The following is a 16789-nucleotide window of genomic DNA, read 5'->3' on the forward strand; positions in this document are numbered from 1 at the left end:
TCTTGCACACGCTGGATTTGTGGTTTCCACCCTACGAACACCCAGGAAGGGGGAAACTTCCCCCCTTTCACCCTTATTTTATACACTACTAAAACCCTCTTCAGAAGCAGCTACTTCTCCCCCTTTGAGAGCTTTTAAGCCACACAAGAAAGCTCACTTCATTTGAACTCATTGACAATTCACTACTGAGGCACTGACACAAACCAATAGAGAAGTATAAAGTATTCGTGCCCAAAGCTGCTTAAAATCATGCTTTTAATTAAACTCACGTAATATTTGTAGGCCTGAGTGCCTCTGCCTTAACTAGCAATTTTTACACTGAAATCCAAATATAATTAATTGCACCAATGGCTCCCAAGCCAGGAACGGATTGTGCTCCTTTTCAAAGTCAGGACTCCATGCTGCTCCCAGGATAATAAAGACCTGCTTGTGCTGTTGAACTAAGGGGATATAACTCTGAGCAAGGCTATTAATCAAGAAGATGCAATCCCTGCACCGTCAGCTTATGGCCTATGCCAAGGTCACACCACATGGCAGTGACACAGCTGGAGGCAGAAGGTGGTTGTTGTGACTCAGGGCTAAGCACTAAACCACACCAGTACACGCAGCTATTCATTTGTACGGTGCCCTCCTCCTCACCCCAAAATACTACAACACGTGTCTGCATAAACATGAATACAGTGATTCCTCTGACTAGGTCTGCAGCGAAGAGTGAAGCTGAAAGGTGATTTGTGTCCCTCGCACCATCACCCACCAACCTCCTCCCCGCCCCTTCCCTCTCAAAATCTAGATTTCAAGAAAATCTAGAAACAATATCTTCTAACCCAAGGACAAAACAAGACATGATGTCAGCAGAGGAGGAAAGGAAAGCAAGGTGACCCTAAAGCCCAGAAACTTAGCTTTGTCAGCCACACTGTCCTTCCCCTTAGGAAAGGAAGAAATTAATAAAGCCAGCTATCTGATCTAATTCTACTCTGTTCCAGCAAGACCATATTCATTTTGAGTATGGAGGACCTGCCCACTCCATTGAAGCAAGCAGATGACTTTGCTTGGCTGCCAGGAGACACCAGCTGGCTGCAGTGCTTGACCCAAGCATGACTGGGATTGTGCAGGGATGCTGGAATTTTTATGTTGAAAGATGTTCTGGCCCAGCACAAGAAACCACATGCACACAGACAACCATTCAAACATACCGATCCGATGCCTCCAGGGTCTAGTTTTTTGCAGGAGCTGGCAGCCCAGGGCTCCTAATGATGCTAGTGAGGTATGGGTGCTCAGTAGCTTGTAGATAAGTGAGATTATTTCACATCCTTCAGCTGGGTAGACTGTGTTAAAAAAATAACCCTCAGAGGTGGACAGAAATACTTTTTCTTTTTTTTTTTTTACCCTCAATGTAAAAATAATACTCCCATTACTATTGTTTGGTGGTTTGGATTTTGCACAATGAAAATGCACATTTCTGTTGAAAAGGTGGCAGGGGGTGGGTAGGGGTGAAAATTATCCAGAAAAAAAGCAGAAAAATGAGTTTTAAAAAATTCCTCATAGAATGTGCCACTTCTGTCTGCCCTTTGAGGACATGCAGATGGAGAAAAGCTGCATCTTGACAAGGGCTTTTACAGCAGTATGTGAGGCTTAGGCCTGGGCAACAGAGCTAGTGTGCTGAGCGCTAAGGTTTCAATTCAGCTGTGATGAGATGGGACTGTACTTCCTTTTGTAAGCAGCCAAAAATAAATACATAAATAAAAAAATAAATAATGCTGTCTAAGTTCCCAGACAGGGACTGGGAAGTGCCAGTTTCCCCCCCAGCCAGTCAGGCTGAAGCAATGCAGCTGTTTCCCTCAACTGCAACCTCCAAAGGGCAGAGTCCAGCCATGCTCCCAAAGTCCTGTGTGCAGCAGCACCCTCCTGCCACGCTCCAGGACCAGCTCCCCCCACCCTCCACCCCCCCCCTTGTCCTCTGCTCCAGCGGCAAGAAAAAAAGAAAATGGGACAAGGATCCCCCCCAGGTCATTCACCTCTGCTTGAAAATGATCCAGGCACACTTGAGTAATTAACAACAACATGACCCATATACCCTAATTATCTGGCAAAGCACCTCCTATTTTGTTTATTAGAACTCACAGCACACCTAGACACTGCGGTTGTTAGTTTACACATGCCAGGAGAATAGGGGAAAATAGACACAAAGGAAATAGTTATTCAGAGCCTTACAATGTCTTCTGCTCCAGGCTCAAAGATCTCATCAGCCTGGGTCCTCCACCCTTTTATGCAGCACTGTTGTACTTTATTCTCAGTGGAGTCTTGTTTTGTCCTAGTTTTTGATATTATTATTTCTAATTAAAGTCAATAAAGTGAACAATTAGCAATGATAACTCAAGCTGAGTTGATGAAAGGCACCATAGTTAAGCATTTATTCAAATAACCATTTCCCATGCCCTAGCTAACAGAGATCTTCTAGAAAGGAGTGATACAACATGTTTCAAAGATTTAAATAAAACAGGGAGCAAAGATGTTTTTCAAAACTTAATCATCCCAGTGACTCCTACTCTAAGTCATAAAAATACATTACCAGCGTGGGGCTGGGGGGAGCAATTGGGTTATTTTTTTTTCCTTTCAGAGTGGAAAAAACACATTCTCCAGAAACTGCATTACAATAGCTATGGAGAGGATTTTTTCCTTTGAATCAGGTTTTTTTTCAGATGGACACTGGTTCTGTGAACTCTGCAAATATGAATCACAGCAAGAAACTACATCGGTGGGTGCGTTAGTGCACGAAGGGAGTCATGGTTCAGGCCACATTTCAGTTTGGGTGTAGCTATTTAAAATCTCCAAGGCCGCAACTTCTACAGTAACTAAACAAAGTAAGTAACTGTACTAAAAAAAATTACTGAAAGCTATATTAAATGCAACATGTTCCAGCTATGACATGTATCTATATCCATAATCCACTTGAGTGCAATGGCAGCAAATGGAAGAAGTTCAAGGCACTCACTATTGGATCTATGCATCTGTTTTAAGGAAAGCTGTGGGAGCAAAAAGGGATGGAGCTGCCTGACTCCGCATCTCATATGGAAGCCACTTCTTGGGGCATAGGGGCTCCTTAAGAAGCAAAAGCTGTGGCCTGAACACGAGGCACAGTCATGTTCTTGTATGCTATTGAGCTTGCTACGGCATCGTAAGCCACTGATGGTCAGCTGAGCAGCGGTAACAGACTGCCCGCGGGCTTCTTGCTTGCCTCAGTTGTAAAGTAAAACAAGTTCGCAGAAGCCACCATGAATGTGGCTACTATGGTCCAGGGAACATGCAGGCAGAGGGTTATAACAGCCCTATTGGAACTTACAAAGCAGTTTCTAAACTCCCTGGAGCTCTCAAGGCTTTGTCTAGGCACACTCATGAAGCTGAGCTGCAAGGCCCTACACAAACCTGGAAGCTGGGATCTGCTGACGTGGATCCTACAGCACCTACTACTGCTTTGAATAGGGATCACAAGATGTTCAGAGAGGGAAAAGGGACTGCATGCTGGATTCGAGACACATATATAATGGTCTATCTTAACTTACTTGCAAAAAGGACCAAGAATTTCAGCTGACCTTTCACCAGATAAGCATAAAACCTTTTCTTCTGTTGCTACCTGCACTTGATTTTTACCATCAGGAGAGAAAGAGCACATAGTCCAAACCACTGCTGGGACTGCACTCAGCCCTTCATGTGTGGATTCCCAGGACACAGCTGAGCTGCAGCTACTCCCAGCACACTCATTATGCTTCTTGCAAGGGAATTACCTGCTTCCCCTCCCCCAAAAAGTGGGGAGGCAGAAAGGACGAACAGCATCATATCCATGCAGACCATAAAGCTCCAACCTGCCAAGTGACCCTAGGCTCACTGTTGTACCTACAAAGTTCATGCATTTGGCCTCCTGGTGATACAAAGTCATTAACAATCACTGCAGCAGTAATGAACCAGACTGAAGCATGTGGTAATTGATTAAAAGCAGACATGTCACAGTTGCTTTTTATAGTTCCAGTTAAGTGCCAGCCTAATTAATGGAAGTTAGTGTGCTAATTATAATAGTCTGCGTTGTGAGTCAGACTAAAGTGTTGTGCAAGAAATGTCGGAGGTTTTTTTCATGCATCCAAGCTAAATAATTAAACTTATTTTTGTTACTTCTTAGCAACAGGAGTGTTATACAACTGGACATCATTCCTGCAGCTGCATTGAAAAGTATTTAAAAGTGTATAATGTAGAGCAAATATTTGCTTAAAGACAATGCAATCTGTTCCATCATTAGCAAGTCATTTTGGAATAAAATTTTAAGGCTTTGTTTACCAGACTGGTGAAAATGAAGCTTCTTCTATGGAAGGCAGCCTCAAACACATACCTTTTCAGCTCTGCAGCATTTTCTTAAACACCAACCCAAAATCACAGCTTGCTCTCTCTCTCTCCTCATCTCTTCCATTCTTTAAGAAGCACGAAAGTACTGGTATTTTAAAAGTGAAATCAGTGTGATTTCAGTATCTTCTGAAACCACCAGGAAATTCACCGCTTTCAGCTCTCTACAAACTCAGCTAAAATGGTCTGGCTGACTGAGATTTTTTTAGAGCCTCTCTAAACTAGAAAAAACAGTTGCAGGATTACACAGAATACCTGGAATAGGCAGAACAGTAGCAAACCCCATGATAGTTTAGAAATCAAGGGGATGCGCTTGAGTACAGAGGAGTGGGCTTGGTTATGTTTCACCTCAAGCAAGTTCAATAGCTAGAAGTTAACAGGCAGATGACAGTATGAAAAGCTGAGATTAAGTTAGGCAGAAAAATATTGGTACTGGGAAGAGATGCTGAAGTGAAAGTGAACTAGAGAGATAATTCACCAAGATGGTCTTATGTATGAGATTGGTGGAGAGGAAAATTAGAATAAAGCCAAGAATAAACTTGGAAGGACAGTGTAATTCAGGCTGGAAGGGATCTCAGGAGGTCAGTGGTCCAGTCTTCTGTTCAAAGTAAGGTCAGCAAGAAGGCCAGACCAGCTTGCTCAAGGCTTTATCTAGCCGGGTCTTGAAAACTTCTAAGGATGAAGAGTGCACAGTCTCTCTCAGCAATCTTTTCCAACGCTTGACTGATCACTTAGTGATTTCCCTATATGCATGCAGAACTTTTCTTGTTTCAACCTAACCCATCGTCTCTTGTCCTCCTATTGTTCACCACTGCAAAGAGCAGGCTTGTCTTCCACATAACCTCCTAGCATGCTGCTGTTGGGTAAAATGCTCAGAGGCAACCTATTTGAGGGAATTTCAAGGGAATGTGAGATGAACAAGAGAGGAGAAACCTACTGAAGGCTTCGTAAGAGAAAAGAAACAGAGGTAGGGAGGGCAAGGAATGAAGAGATAACTTATTCTGCGATTTAGGGAGGGGATAGCCCCTAGGGCTTTTAAGGAAGGGCAGTTTTAGTTAAGCTCGTGATTCGAAAGGCAGAACAGACAGTGCCTGGAAAGAAACATGGCACAAGGAAAATCAATGCAAAACAATGATGTAAACTGTTAGCAAGAGGGGCTGAAAGGAGAGGAGCAGGTAGAACTTGTGGGAAGTGCAGATGGGTGAAAGGAGGGGAAAAAACACAAAACAAAACAAAAAGAGTAAATACAGCCAGTGAGCTGTACTTGGCAAGACCAGTTTTTGCTGTCTCCAGCATGCCTCTGAATCATCTTCAGCTGTCACAGATCCTCCAGCCTAGTTCAGGTCCCCAAAGGGACCTTTATCCTCACCAGAGGATCACAGGGCAAGGAAATACCACAAGGACTTCACAGCAAACCAATGACATTTAAAACCAGTTGGGGACACACACACAGAGTCCTAGAAACTTCTACCACATACATTCGTTACTGACTCATCTGAGACTGGGAAGACTAAAGGGAAGAGCTGTATTACTGAATAAAGACTTTTCTAGAACCTTAAAAAGCCTACAGATTTATAGCAGCTGACAATGATTCAGTCACCCTGAGCAGTCAACCTAGATGCTGTCACTGCAGAGATTGAGTACAATGAAATGAGAAGTTGTGCCAACTAGGCCATTCGTGTCACACTGAGAGACAAGACGAACTTTTCTGACCTTGCCTTCAATAACAAGCATACACAGCACAGTCAATAAATGCAGGAACACCTCTCTCCCCGCTTTTCCTCAAAAAAGGTTAAAAACTCAGAAATTATAAATGGCTCACTGTTTTCTCCTGTTATCAGGAATAGCACCAAGCAGCCTTGCCATAAAAACAGAGCCCTGAGCCCCGGACAACACGCAGGCAGATAAGCACATGATACTCTGGGCTGCAGATGAACTCTCAGCAAGGACAGCATAAGACTTTTTGGTTCCAGACACATCTGGTAAGGCTTCCCCATACCTCCCCTGCCCAGACTTTTCCAACCGCAGCTTGGATGTTGCTCATGAGCTCTGCAAAGCTAAAAGTTCAACTCCAGTCAGACATGACTGCCTAGCTGACTTTCTGTTCCCTCCTACATAAACCCCATGGACAAATTCCTCCCTGCCTCTCATGCCCAGCCTACTCCATCCCTGGTTTCTAACGGGACTTCTGCAAGATCTGTCTCTGTGCTCCCATGTCCCACAGCAAGTGACAACAGGATATGGGCCAAGACTAGATGGGGAAGGGTCTCCCAGGCATTTCTACCTTCATTTTCTCCCACAAATTCTCAGGCACCAGTTGTTCCTGAAAGCCTTAAGAGCGCAGCAAGTTAATATTTTATTTAAGCTAAAGGGAGTTTTTGGAAAATAGTTTCTTTTCTGGGCATGAAAAATTTAGTCTGGCTAAAACAAGAGTAAACTGCACAGGATCAAATCCAAAACACACAAATCTATACTGCTTTGGCTGCTTTGTTTATTGGGAAGACCAGAATATTTCCGTTTTCTGAGGAGGACTCCTGGTTTTGACTACTTTTGCGATGAAAGCATCAACACAACACATTCATTTGCCAGGGAGCTCTGGTTACTCTTACGCACTTACGTTCTTTGATCATGTAGAAGACCTATTCAGAGAGTAAGACCCAACTTGATAACCATGGATAAAACCTTCATAGTATCTAGAAGGTTAATACCGTGATGCATCACTGGTGCTTCTGCACCTAGAAGAGTCTGACCTATATTTGAAGACTGAAGGGATTCAACACCACTTGAGTTGTAGGCCTCAAAACCTCAGTGTGCCTAAATGAAATAAAGGAGCAGGTTCACAAAACAGCTACATTCCATTATGAACAAACACAGCTTATCTAAATTTAGATGGCACTGGATCCATTTAAAATACCTGTAAGAACAACACACTACTGTAAAATCCGAACATGAAGCTGTGATGTACTGCATGCTGAAGAACACTGATTTTTTTTTACCCATCCTTTGAGAGCAAGGTGCACCTGAGTGATATCAGTGCAGAAAAATATTTACCAGGCAGGTCTTGCATCTGCACAGTTTAGCCTTCTGCTCCATCTCAGAGCTGGCTGTATACTATTTAAAGGGAACAGATTGATGTAAGAGTGAGATTGTGTTTCAAGTTAATCATTACAATCTGCACTTTTTCTCTGGACTTACTTGATTTGTGGAATTATGTCTTTCAATAAACGTCACAACACATGACAGTCAATTAAATCTAACATGTACAAATGCATGTCACCCCATTTTCTTTCAGGGACACAAAAACTCCACCGTGCCTACAGTTAAACAAACTCCTTCATTAACTTTCCCCAGCTAACGTCTGAGATGACGCATCAGCCTTTGGCTGCCAGGTGACCCGTGCTTCACTCACAGTAGCCAGGGCACGACATGAGAAATATCCTGTCCATCAAGAACCTTTAGCTTGAGTATTTCAGCAGACCACAGCCATCTAGGTGTTCTGAGAAGAGACAGTGTCTCTCAGAAAGAACAAGCCAAGCAGAAAACAGCTTTCTGAAGAAATTTATACCTTTTGATTTATATGTAAAATTTGCCCTTTGAACAATTTCACTGCAGCTATTTACCAGCAGCCAATTAAACAGTGAAACAATGATGAACTAAATTAAAAAAAAAAAAATGGTTCTCAACCCTGGATATGAGGCACAGACAGCAAATACTAAGACTATTAGAAAAACTCATCAGAACCTCGACATGAAAGAGCAGATCTTCCAAGTTTGCATCTTCTCAAGCCAAGCTAGGATTTTATCCCTCTCATTTTCAGGAGATTTCTACTAGACAGAAACTAATCACTTTAGAAGTCATTTTAAAGTCACTGCAAGTGCACGACAAACCCCCTTGCCAAGTGGAAAACAGCTGCAGTGCTACCTGCCCGAGATCTGGTCTCTGACAGGCTTTATCAGCCATTCAGCTGGCAAGCAGTGATTTGGCTAAAGTACCACGTCTAAGGAGACTCCACATTGGAAGCTCTCAGAAAACTCTGCCTTGAAATAAGGGATTGCACTGGTTTGACTCCATCTGTTTAATGTACTAATTCAGTTATTTTATTGGGAAAATTCAGTGTAGATGAGGACCAAACTCCCTAATCAAAGGGAACCGTCTCCCTGACAGACTGACACTTGTACCCCTAACAATCTCAATGAAATAAGAACATTAAAAGCTTAAGCATATTTTTTTTATCAAAGTCTGTATTAACTATTTGACTGTGATCACTTTACTGGCTAGAATGAACAAAGACTAGATTTAAGAAAGATTTATTTTTTTTTTTTCTATGATGAGGGTGGTGAAACACTGGCACAGAGAGGCGGTAGATGTCCCATCCCTGGAAACATTCAAGGACAGGTTTGACAGGGCTCAGAGCAACCTGATTTGGCTGAAGATGTCCCTGCTCACTGCAAAGGGGCTGGACTAGATGACCTGTCAAGGTCCTTTCAAACCCAAACTATTCTGTGATAAAGCATCAAGTGGGAAAACCATGAAACAGGTTAAACGAGAACTGGCAGAAGAAAGAAACACAACAAGAAGACTGAAGGAGACAAAAAGGAAGCCTGGGAAAAAAAGGAGAAAAAAGAGGAAAAGAATGCGATAGCTACAATGAAAAAGATTTTCTTGCCATGACATGCCAGACATGAACAACAACAAAAAGACACTTGAGGTATTACAGTTGTTAGCAACAATCCTTCAGTCATTCCTACAAGATTACATCATCATCCAATATTCCCAATCCACGGCAAACAGCAGGAGACTCCTAGTTTTAAAACTAACTGATCGACCAGAATTAAAAAGCAGTCTGATCTTCTCCTGCCTAGGCTGGCCTCTCGCACCATCATCCAGCCACTGCTGCTCTATTTATTTCTGGCATATGTGGCAGATACCTGATGGATACAAATGGGGCAAAATTACCACCTGAGAAGATATCACAGATCAAGCCAAAAACTTCACATTTTGCTCACCCTGCCATCACCTCCAAATGGAGCTGGCCAGAAACTGTCAGGAAAGCAGGTACATTGAAGAAATGGCTCTTTTCCGTAGATTCCCTTCCCTCATTTGATGTCTGTAAGTCAAAGAACGAGCAAGAAGTCAACTATTGGTGTTTGAACAAAAAGCACAGCTCCCAGCTTATTTTCCCTTATTTCTCTTAAGAAATTACATGAGATTCAACCCAAACACTGCTGAGAAGGAATCCAACAGTGTGGTAAGTCATAACACAATGCTCCCATCTTTGCTCAGACTGTGAACAGGCTCTAAAACCTATTCAAGCAAAACACATTAAGAAAAAAACACACAAGATACAGCATTCTTGGGAACTTCTCTTTCTAGGGGTCTGATGCAAATAACCTCTGTGTAGTGGAAAGCCATACTTTAAGTAGAAACACCACAGTTCCCACCTTCACTTTTAGTAACTTACCAGAATATAGGTTATAGGTATCACAACAATTGCAGACGAAGTTTGTGAACTGTGGTGCATAACCCCAGTGTCACCAGCAAAGCTTGGACAGAGGAAGGTCAGCACAGAGAAAGGATACGTAGTTCTTTCACACACTTCTCAAACTAATGGGGACTGTAAATTGCAAGTAGTTACATCAGTTCAGCTGAGTGGGAAGTAACTTGCTACATGGAGTTTGACTGTTTGCCTAAAACTTTGCCTGCAGCACAGAGCTTGTACAAAGCTAAAAGAATATGTGGCTCTTCACTTCTCACCTCTTGCCTTTGCATGTGGGCATGTCACAAGCTCTAAATTTCACTCAAAATTCTGTAACTTATGTGTTCAAACATGGATAAGCTGAATTAGGAATGCCATTATACAAAGGAAGGAGGTAAGAAAATGTAAAATAATACGTCATGAAGGACATATTCCCCATTTCACAAGCAAGTCTGAGAACAAGAGTGGTAGAAATGCAGATTTTCTAGAGTAGCTCTGATTTTTGGCTCCCCAGTAAAGTAACACATTTATAGCTAAAGTCTCTGTCTACCTAGGAGTTTGGGAGCAGATGGAGAAACCACAACCCATGTTTCTGGGAAATGCAGACATACAAAATGAAAATCCCTCTGAAATATCCATTGGAAGAACAATTTGCCCAGCAACATACAAAACAAAGATGCCAACCTATCATCCCAGTCTCCAAAAGTAATTTTCATTCTTTGCTACTGAGATGAACAGTGAGGGGGGAAGAGAGGAATCTCTATGGTTTGGAAGTTTGAAGCATTGCCTTCAAAATTCAATTTCAACTCTGATAAGAAAATTGAGGAGTATTTCCTGTGTCAGGTGCACTGACTTTTAGTAAACACTTTTAAAATCAGTGTTATTTCCTTTTCATGGGCAAATGAATTTGCTCCATTGCAAAAAGACAAACAGCGATCAGAAAATAAAAGAAGGGAATGCAATATCTTTTTGTTATTCAGTCTTCAAAAAAAGCAGAATTTAAACAATATAGAATTGGAACAACTTACATGTTATATAGGCACTGAAAAAACTTATGCTTAATTTCATTTTTTCCTCATTTTTTTCAGGTCACTAGCATAAAAAACTAGGAGTAATCGAAAATTTAGCAAGTGTAGTGTTTCATTATGAAAAATGCTCTAAAAAATTGTCCCATTAAAACGATGATATGTTTTTGCTTTTTAATTTACAGGCAGAAAAGTTAGAAGACCTCTGTGTTGAGCACTTTAAAAGTCATTTGAGCAGAAGGACTGTGCTTCACTGGTTTCCCTGGCAGACACCAAGATGACCATAAGACAGCAAGGAGCCCTCAGGGGAAATAAAGTCACCAGCCTCCCGGGCTGCATTAGGCCATGTTGCCAGCAGGTCCAGGGAGGGCATCCTTCCCCCTCTGCACACCACTGGTGACTCAACAAGATCACTGGGTGAATTGCTCACTTTCCCAGTACAAGAAACACATGGACATACTGGAGAGAACCTAGAAAAGGGCCACAAAGATGATTAATGGACTGCACTATCTTTCGTATGAGGAGAGGCTGAGGAAGCTGGGACTGTTCAGCGTGAAGAGAAGGCCAGGGAGGGATCTTACCCCTGTGTACAAACACCTGATGGAAGGGAATGAAGAAGGAACCAGACTCATGTCAGCAGTGCTCACTTGAGAGGACAAGAGACAATAGTCACAGATTTTAAGAAGACACGTGAAATTTCATCTGAAAACAAGAGTAAACGTTTTTTATTTGCTGTGAGGGTGGTCAAACACTAGAACAGGTTGCCCAGAAAGGCTGTGAGGTCTCCATTTGGGGAGATATTAAAAATTCAGCAGGACAGAGTCCTGGGCAACTTGCTCTAGCTGATTCTGTTTGAGCATGGTGAGATGGATTACATGATCTCTAGAGGTCATAATTCTGAGATTTTAAAAAACCCATGAAGATAAATGAGGGTATTTTTTCAGCATTTTCTATATTTCACCGTCATCCCTAAGCTTTGGAGGAGTCAAAGATTCAGGAGAAAGACAGAAAGGAATTTCAAACTGAATCTGAAGTTTGGCTGATCTACATTCACTGCCAAACGAATACTTTCTTCTGAGATAAGTTCAAACTACCCACTTTTCCAAGTGTAGTTCCTAGGAGTTATTCTAAATGTTGCTAGCTCAGCTAAGTACACCACAGCCTCCAGCCACCCTACTCCCCCCACAAGCCGCTTTGTCACAGAAGGTTGCTAGGCTCAGGCTTGTTTGCCAGCCTTTGATATTCTACAACCTGCCATTTTTCTCAATGAGTTGGAAGGTGTTGCTTTTGTTCTCAAAAAGCAATGCTGCTCATCGCAAAGATTAAACAGAGACTGCCAAAGACCTCAGATCTCAAGGCAGTTTTATCTCTTCACAGCATCACACCAAAGAAAAGAGCAAGCTCCCCTTGCTCTACTGAGATCAATGAAAATATGACAATTTGTGGCTGTGACTGCTTCCTTTGTTTCATAGGTTTTGCAGTTCTAAAAAAACCAAACAACAAAACCCAAGGATGCATAAGCAGGCCCCTATTGTTTTCTTCAAATAAACCCAGAATATTTGCTCAAAAACAATAAGGATATTAATAAACATACAAATATCCCCATACCACAGCTCCAGAGTCACAGCCAGAACACTAAAGAGAAGAGCCACATACCACCCCAGCTTCCCCTACCGCAAGCTTAATTCAGCTACGTTCCTTATTCCACCAGTGAAAAATCCCACCTAATCCTGTAGGATGCAACTTCTAAACAAGAAGAAAGAGACAGACTGGAAGCAGGAAAAGAACAGAAGAAATCAGCCATGAAATCTCAACATTTCCCCCCCAAATCCACAAACAGGATACAGCTGTCTCCAGGAGCTGGGGCTTGGTTTATTTATAATGACTTTGTATAATTTTTCATTCTCCAAATCAGATGTAATCTCAGGGAGGCAACGGGAAAATAGACACAACAGTGACTGGAGGAAGAGCGTGAAAAAATTGACAGCAGAACTGTACTTAAAAAAACCTGCAGCCAGTTTGAGAGGCCACTGATAGATTCGAAGATGCATGTCTCCATTGTGAGCAACACCTGGATGGCTTCCAACACAAGATGAAGAATGAATATAGCAATATTTAGACAAAATTTTACTCCCACATCACCATCTGACTGCCTCGTCTCTCAGCCGCCCACTTCCTCTCCCTCATTTTGAGACAAAGCTTGATGAACGGGTGTTGTGAGCTGCACAAGTCAATCCACTTGCTACAAAGCAAAAATGAAATGCCTCCCTTTTCCTTTAGAAGGGACCCTTCGGCACAGGGCTATCCCGTAATTAACAACTTTACATTTCACATGTACAAATATCAACTAACCTACTAGAGGTTGCTCCTCCTATTTACACATTCAAGCACAGGATCAGGGCAATGCTTTCAAGTGTCTGTGCCCCAGATTTATGCTCAGCCTTTTAGGCCAAGCTTGCTTCTTTATTATATACAACCATAGCCACTGGTAGAAGACAAATAATAAATAGTAGGTGATGCTATCCCTTCACTACTGACACCCAGCGAGATTGTTTTTCATGTCCGTGACTAGCAAAATGAAGCAACAACATTGTGGTGCTTTTATTTCAATTAGATGGACTTTCTTCCCCATCTCCCAATCCAAAACGCATACCTGATAAATGATTTGGGGGGTGGAGAGTGGGGAATAATGTGTTTGCTTTCAAGTTGTCTTGATCCCCTAGCCGAAAACTACCCAAATTACAATGGGAAAAGATGGAGGGGGAATCTGTATGAAATATCTTGGTGTCTCAGAGTAAAAACACGCTATAAACAGACTAGGATTCAACGTCAACATCAAAGGCTTTTTATTCTCATTCTAAATACAAGAGCAACTGGATTTAATACCCGTTTTGTTCTCCATCTCCTCAAATGCCTAATGATTTAATTTAAAATTATTCTCTTTGATGTCAGTCTTGTATTAACTTTTACTTGAGGCAGTTAGCTTCAGGAGAGCATAAACCATTTGATTCTGTCTTTCACTCTAAGCAAGCCAAATGCATGAAGGAATCAGAGAAGACTTGTAAAGCTTATAGAAATCATTGCTACAGCTCTAGCCGAGGCCTACAACACCATACTGCTGAAGCTTCATATCACCACAACGCTAATCTGGACCTGCCCTCTGTGATGTTCCATTACAAACATGACTGGCTTTTCCTTTTTAGACAACCACTGCAAAATTCATAACTTCAAGAAGTCCTCCTTGCGATTCCAGTCCTAATTCTGACCAGCTGGACTTGCATTGAGCAACAGGCAGCTGGCTCTGCTGAGACAAACATCTCATAAATATGGAGTGGAATTACAGGCAGAGAAGAACCAGGTAGAAATGATGAGCAGAAACTGGGAGAGCTAGAAAACATGCAAGAGCAAGCCTTCCCTCAGCTCAGTTCCAGCTTATCCTGATCCCTGCTGAGCACCTCTCTGTGAAGTCCCAGTCTCATGTAGACTGGCCACTTCCCAGACCATGATGCATCTCTAAAGGGGGAAACAGCTGACAGGCACTAACACTGTTGGATTAAACTGTGATTCTCCCCAGCAGCTCCCAACCTTCACTGGTGCTGACAAGGCTGGTTTTCAGTAGTACCAAAGGAACAGTAGGAGTAAGCTTCTGCATCTTCAGCACCAGGCACGTATTTCTGGCACCACAGAAGGCACAGCCATGAACTCACCCCCCTCAGGGGTCTAGAGAATGTTACATTCACTCCTGTGAGCAGGTGGCAAAAAAAACCCAACACCCAGAAGTCAAACACCATACAATCTCTGCATACAGTTTATAGAAGAACAATACCTGGATGGCTCTTCAGGTTTTACACTTCAGATAATGAAACAGACTGATCTCCAGACACTGGGTTTAGTCAAACACCACCCAGATGCAGTGAAGTGTGTGTGTGGCAAGAGCCAAGCCTGACAGAGAGCACATATTACCTCCGCTGGTGCCAACAGGTAGAGAACAGCACTCTAAGTGTTGAGCAAGGTCCCCAGGAAGGAACAAGGCCACAGGCAATAAAAGACATGTGACATCTACTTTAAAAAGCTGCAAATGCCAACAGAGCTGTACTGCTTTTTAACTCGCTTCATGCTGAATTCTTTTAAACTGCTGCAGCTGGGCAGCAAGGAAAGTGGGCATCCAGGGCTTCATCATACCAGCTGAAGGGTCCTGGGCCAGAAAGACTCTGGAAGAGTGTAGAGGAGCCTCCACCTTCTCCACAGCAGCTGCGGGCAGTCAAACAAGGAAACTTTCCAGGGAGCAAAGTGGAAAAGAAAGCAAAAGACTCAGAAAGCAGGGAGCCTTCAACACTGCAGACAGAGTGGGAGGCTACTGAAAATAGCAGGGAAGAGACATGCAGCTGGGTCACAAAGACAAAAGGCAGGCAGATTTCCTAGGAAGCAGCCCCAGAAGTGGACCGATTAAAGTTTCTTGCATACATACAAAGGCAGCTAAGAATTTTAGACTTCAGAAGACAAAAAAGAAAAAAAGCGAGGATCTGCCCCGAGGTGCTAAGACTGCTAGAACAGAGGAATTAATCTCAGATTAAATAAAAGGGCCATCTCGCCCTGCTGATCTGCATTCCCCCAGTTTCAAGAATTACCTCATCTTACTTTGCATTCTACTAAAACCCAGCTTTCAATATTCAAAGTTCTTTTGGTGTTTTCAGTAAATTTACTTTAAAGAAGGCAGCACAAGCAAGATGATTCTCCCCACCAGGGTTCCACCAAAGGCAGACACTGTTAAAGGTGCAGAAATCCACAAGTTGGTGTTGCTGATGTTTTCCATGCGGATTAGGGTCTGCCTAGCTGTTTTCACACTTCTGGCAGTTTCTCCTCACATCTACATTTTTCAAGTGTAGAAAGTCTCAACTGCAAAAGATTTCTCTGGAGTTCTTGCCCTCTTGCAATTCATTTATTTTTAAAAATCGTCTCTGCTTACTGCTCTCTTTCCTTCATTTTAAAAATACTTAGCTGAACTGATTTGCCCAGCACAGAGGGAAGGGATTCTTCCCCATTCCAAGTCTTAGTATGAGAACATCCCAGCCAAAGCTATGTACAGACTAATCAGAACGCCCCAAACCAAACAAAGATAATGAGGAAGCTGAACATATAAACTGATACAAATCCTACATGATTACAAGGCCTAAGAATCAAAGATCATATGCCTTCAAAAAGGCTCTCCCTTCTAACTCAAGATACTTTTTTCTCCATCTCCAAGTTTCATGTGAAAGAGATTCCTATTCACTTTCTATCATTTCCAAAGAATGCATGGGCCTGAGCAGCCATCAGGCATTTGTGAGGGGATTAAAATTGTACCAGTAAAGATGACAGCTATGAAAAGGCAACGGTTCACAGTGGGTGCAAAGCAGCCTCTACTTGGGTCCTAAAGGCTACTCAAGAAAAGCTTTCAACCTATACCACCTGCTGCAGGACAGCTAAACTGGGGAGATTATCAGTTTTATACACTGCCCCAGAGAGTTAAAAAAAAAAAAAAAAAAAAAAGAAAAATAAAAAGGCAGAACAAACAACCTGTAAGCAGCAGGCATAACTACTACAAATTCATGAGCAATAGGATGCCAATTTATGTTCTGGTCACAACTGGAAGACAGGTCTTAAAACTTTAAGTACAGGATTTAAATATTTTTTAAATTGAAGAATCTAATTTGCAGGTTGCTTTCACTGATTCCCATCACCATAATTCTTGGCTGCTGCTCAAATACAAGAACAACAAAAATTTATTTTCTCCCTTGGCCTGTGTAAGCAGTGAATTAAGGGCTAGTTTAAAAAGGAACTGAGTACAGCAGATGGGGAATGTTTTGATGGTTGGTTTGATTAAAAGCATATAGAAATTCTGGGCTTTGCTGCAAATAGC

At 42.3% G+C, this 16789-nt stretch overlaps 1 protein-coding gene across 4 annotated transcripts in view; it reads right to left on the minus strand.

Moving 5' to 3' along the window:
- Window positions 1–16789, minus strand: part of NARS2 (asparaginyl-tRNA synthetase 2, mitochondrial) — a 54620-nt gene that overhangs the window by 25255 nt on the left and 12576 nt on the right. For all 4 annotated transcript variants that reach the window (XM_080374820.1, XM_080374821.1, XM_080374818.1 and 1 more), the window contains exon 6: window positions 9396–9496. In XM_080374820.1, the coding sequence (XP_080230946.1) occupies window positions 9396–9496 (101 nt within the window). The remainder of the gene's footprint in view (window positions 1–9395; window positions 9497–16789) is intronic.

The sequence above is a fragment of the Falco punctatus genome (genome assembly GCF_963210335.1).
Source record: "Falco punctatus genome assembly, chromosome: 2".
Taxonomy (NCBI): domain Eukaryota; kingdom Metazoa; phylum Chordata; class Aves; order Falconiformes; family Falconidae; genus Falco; species Falco punctatus.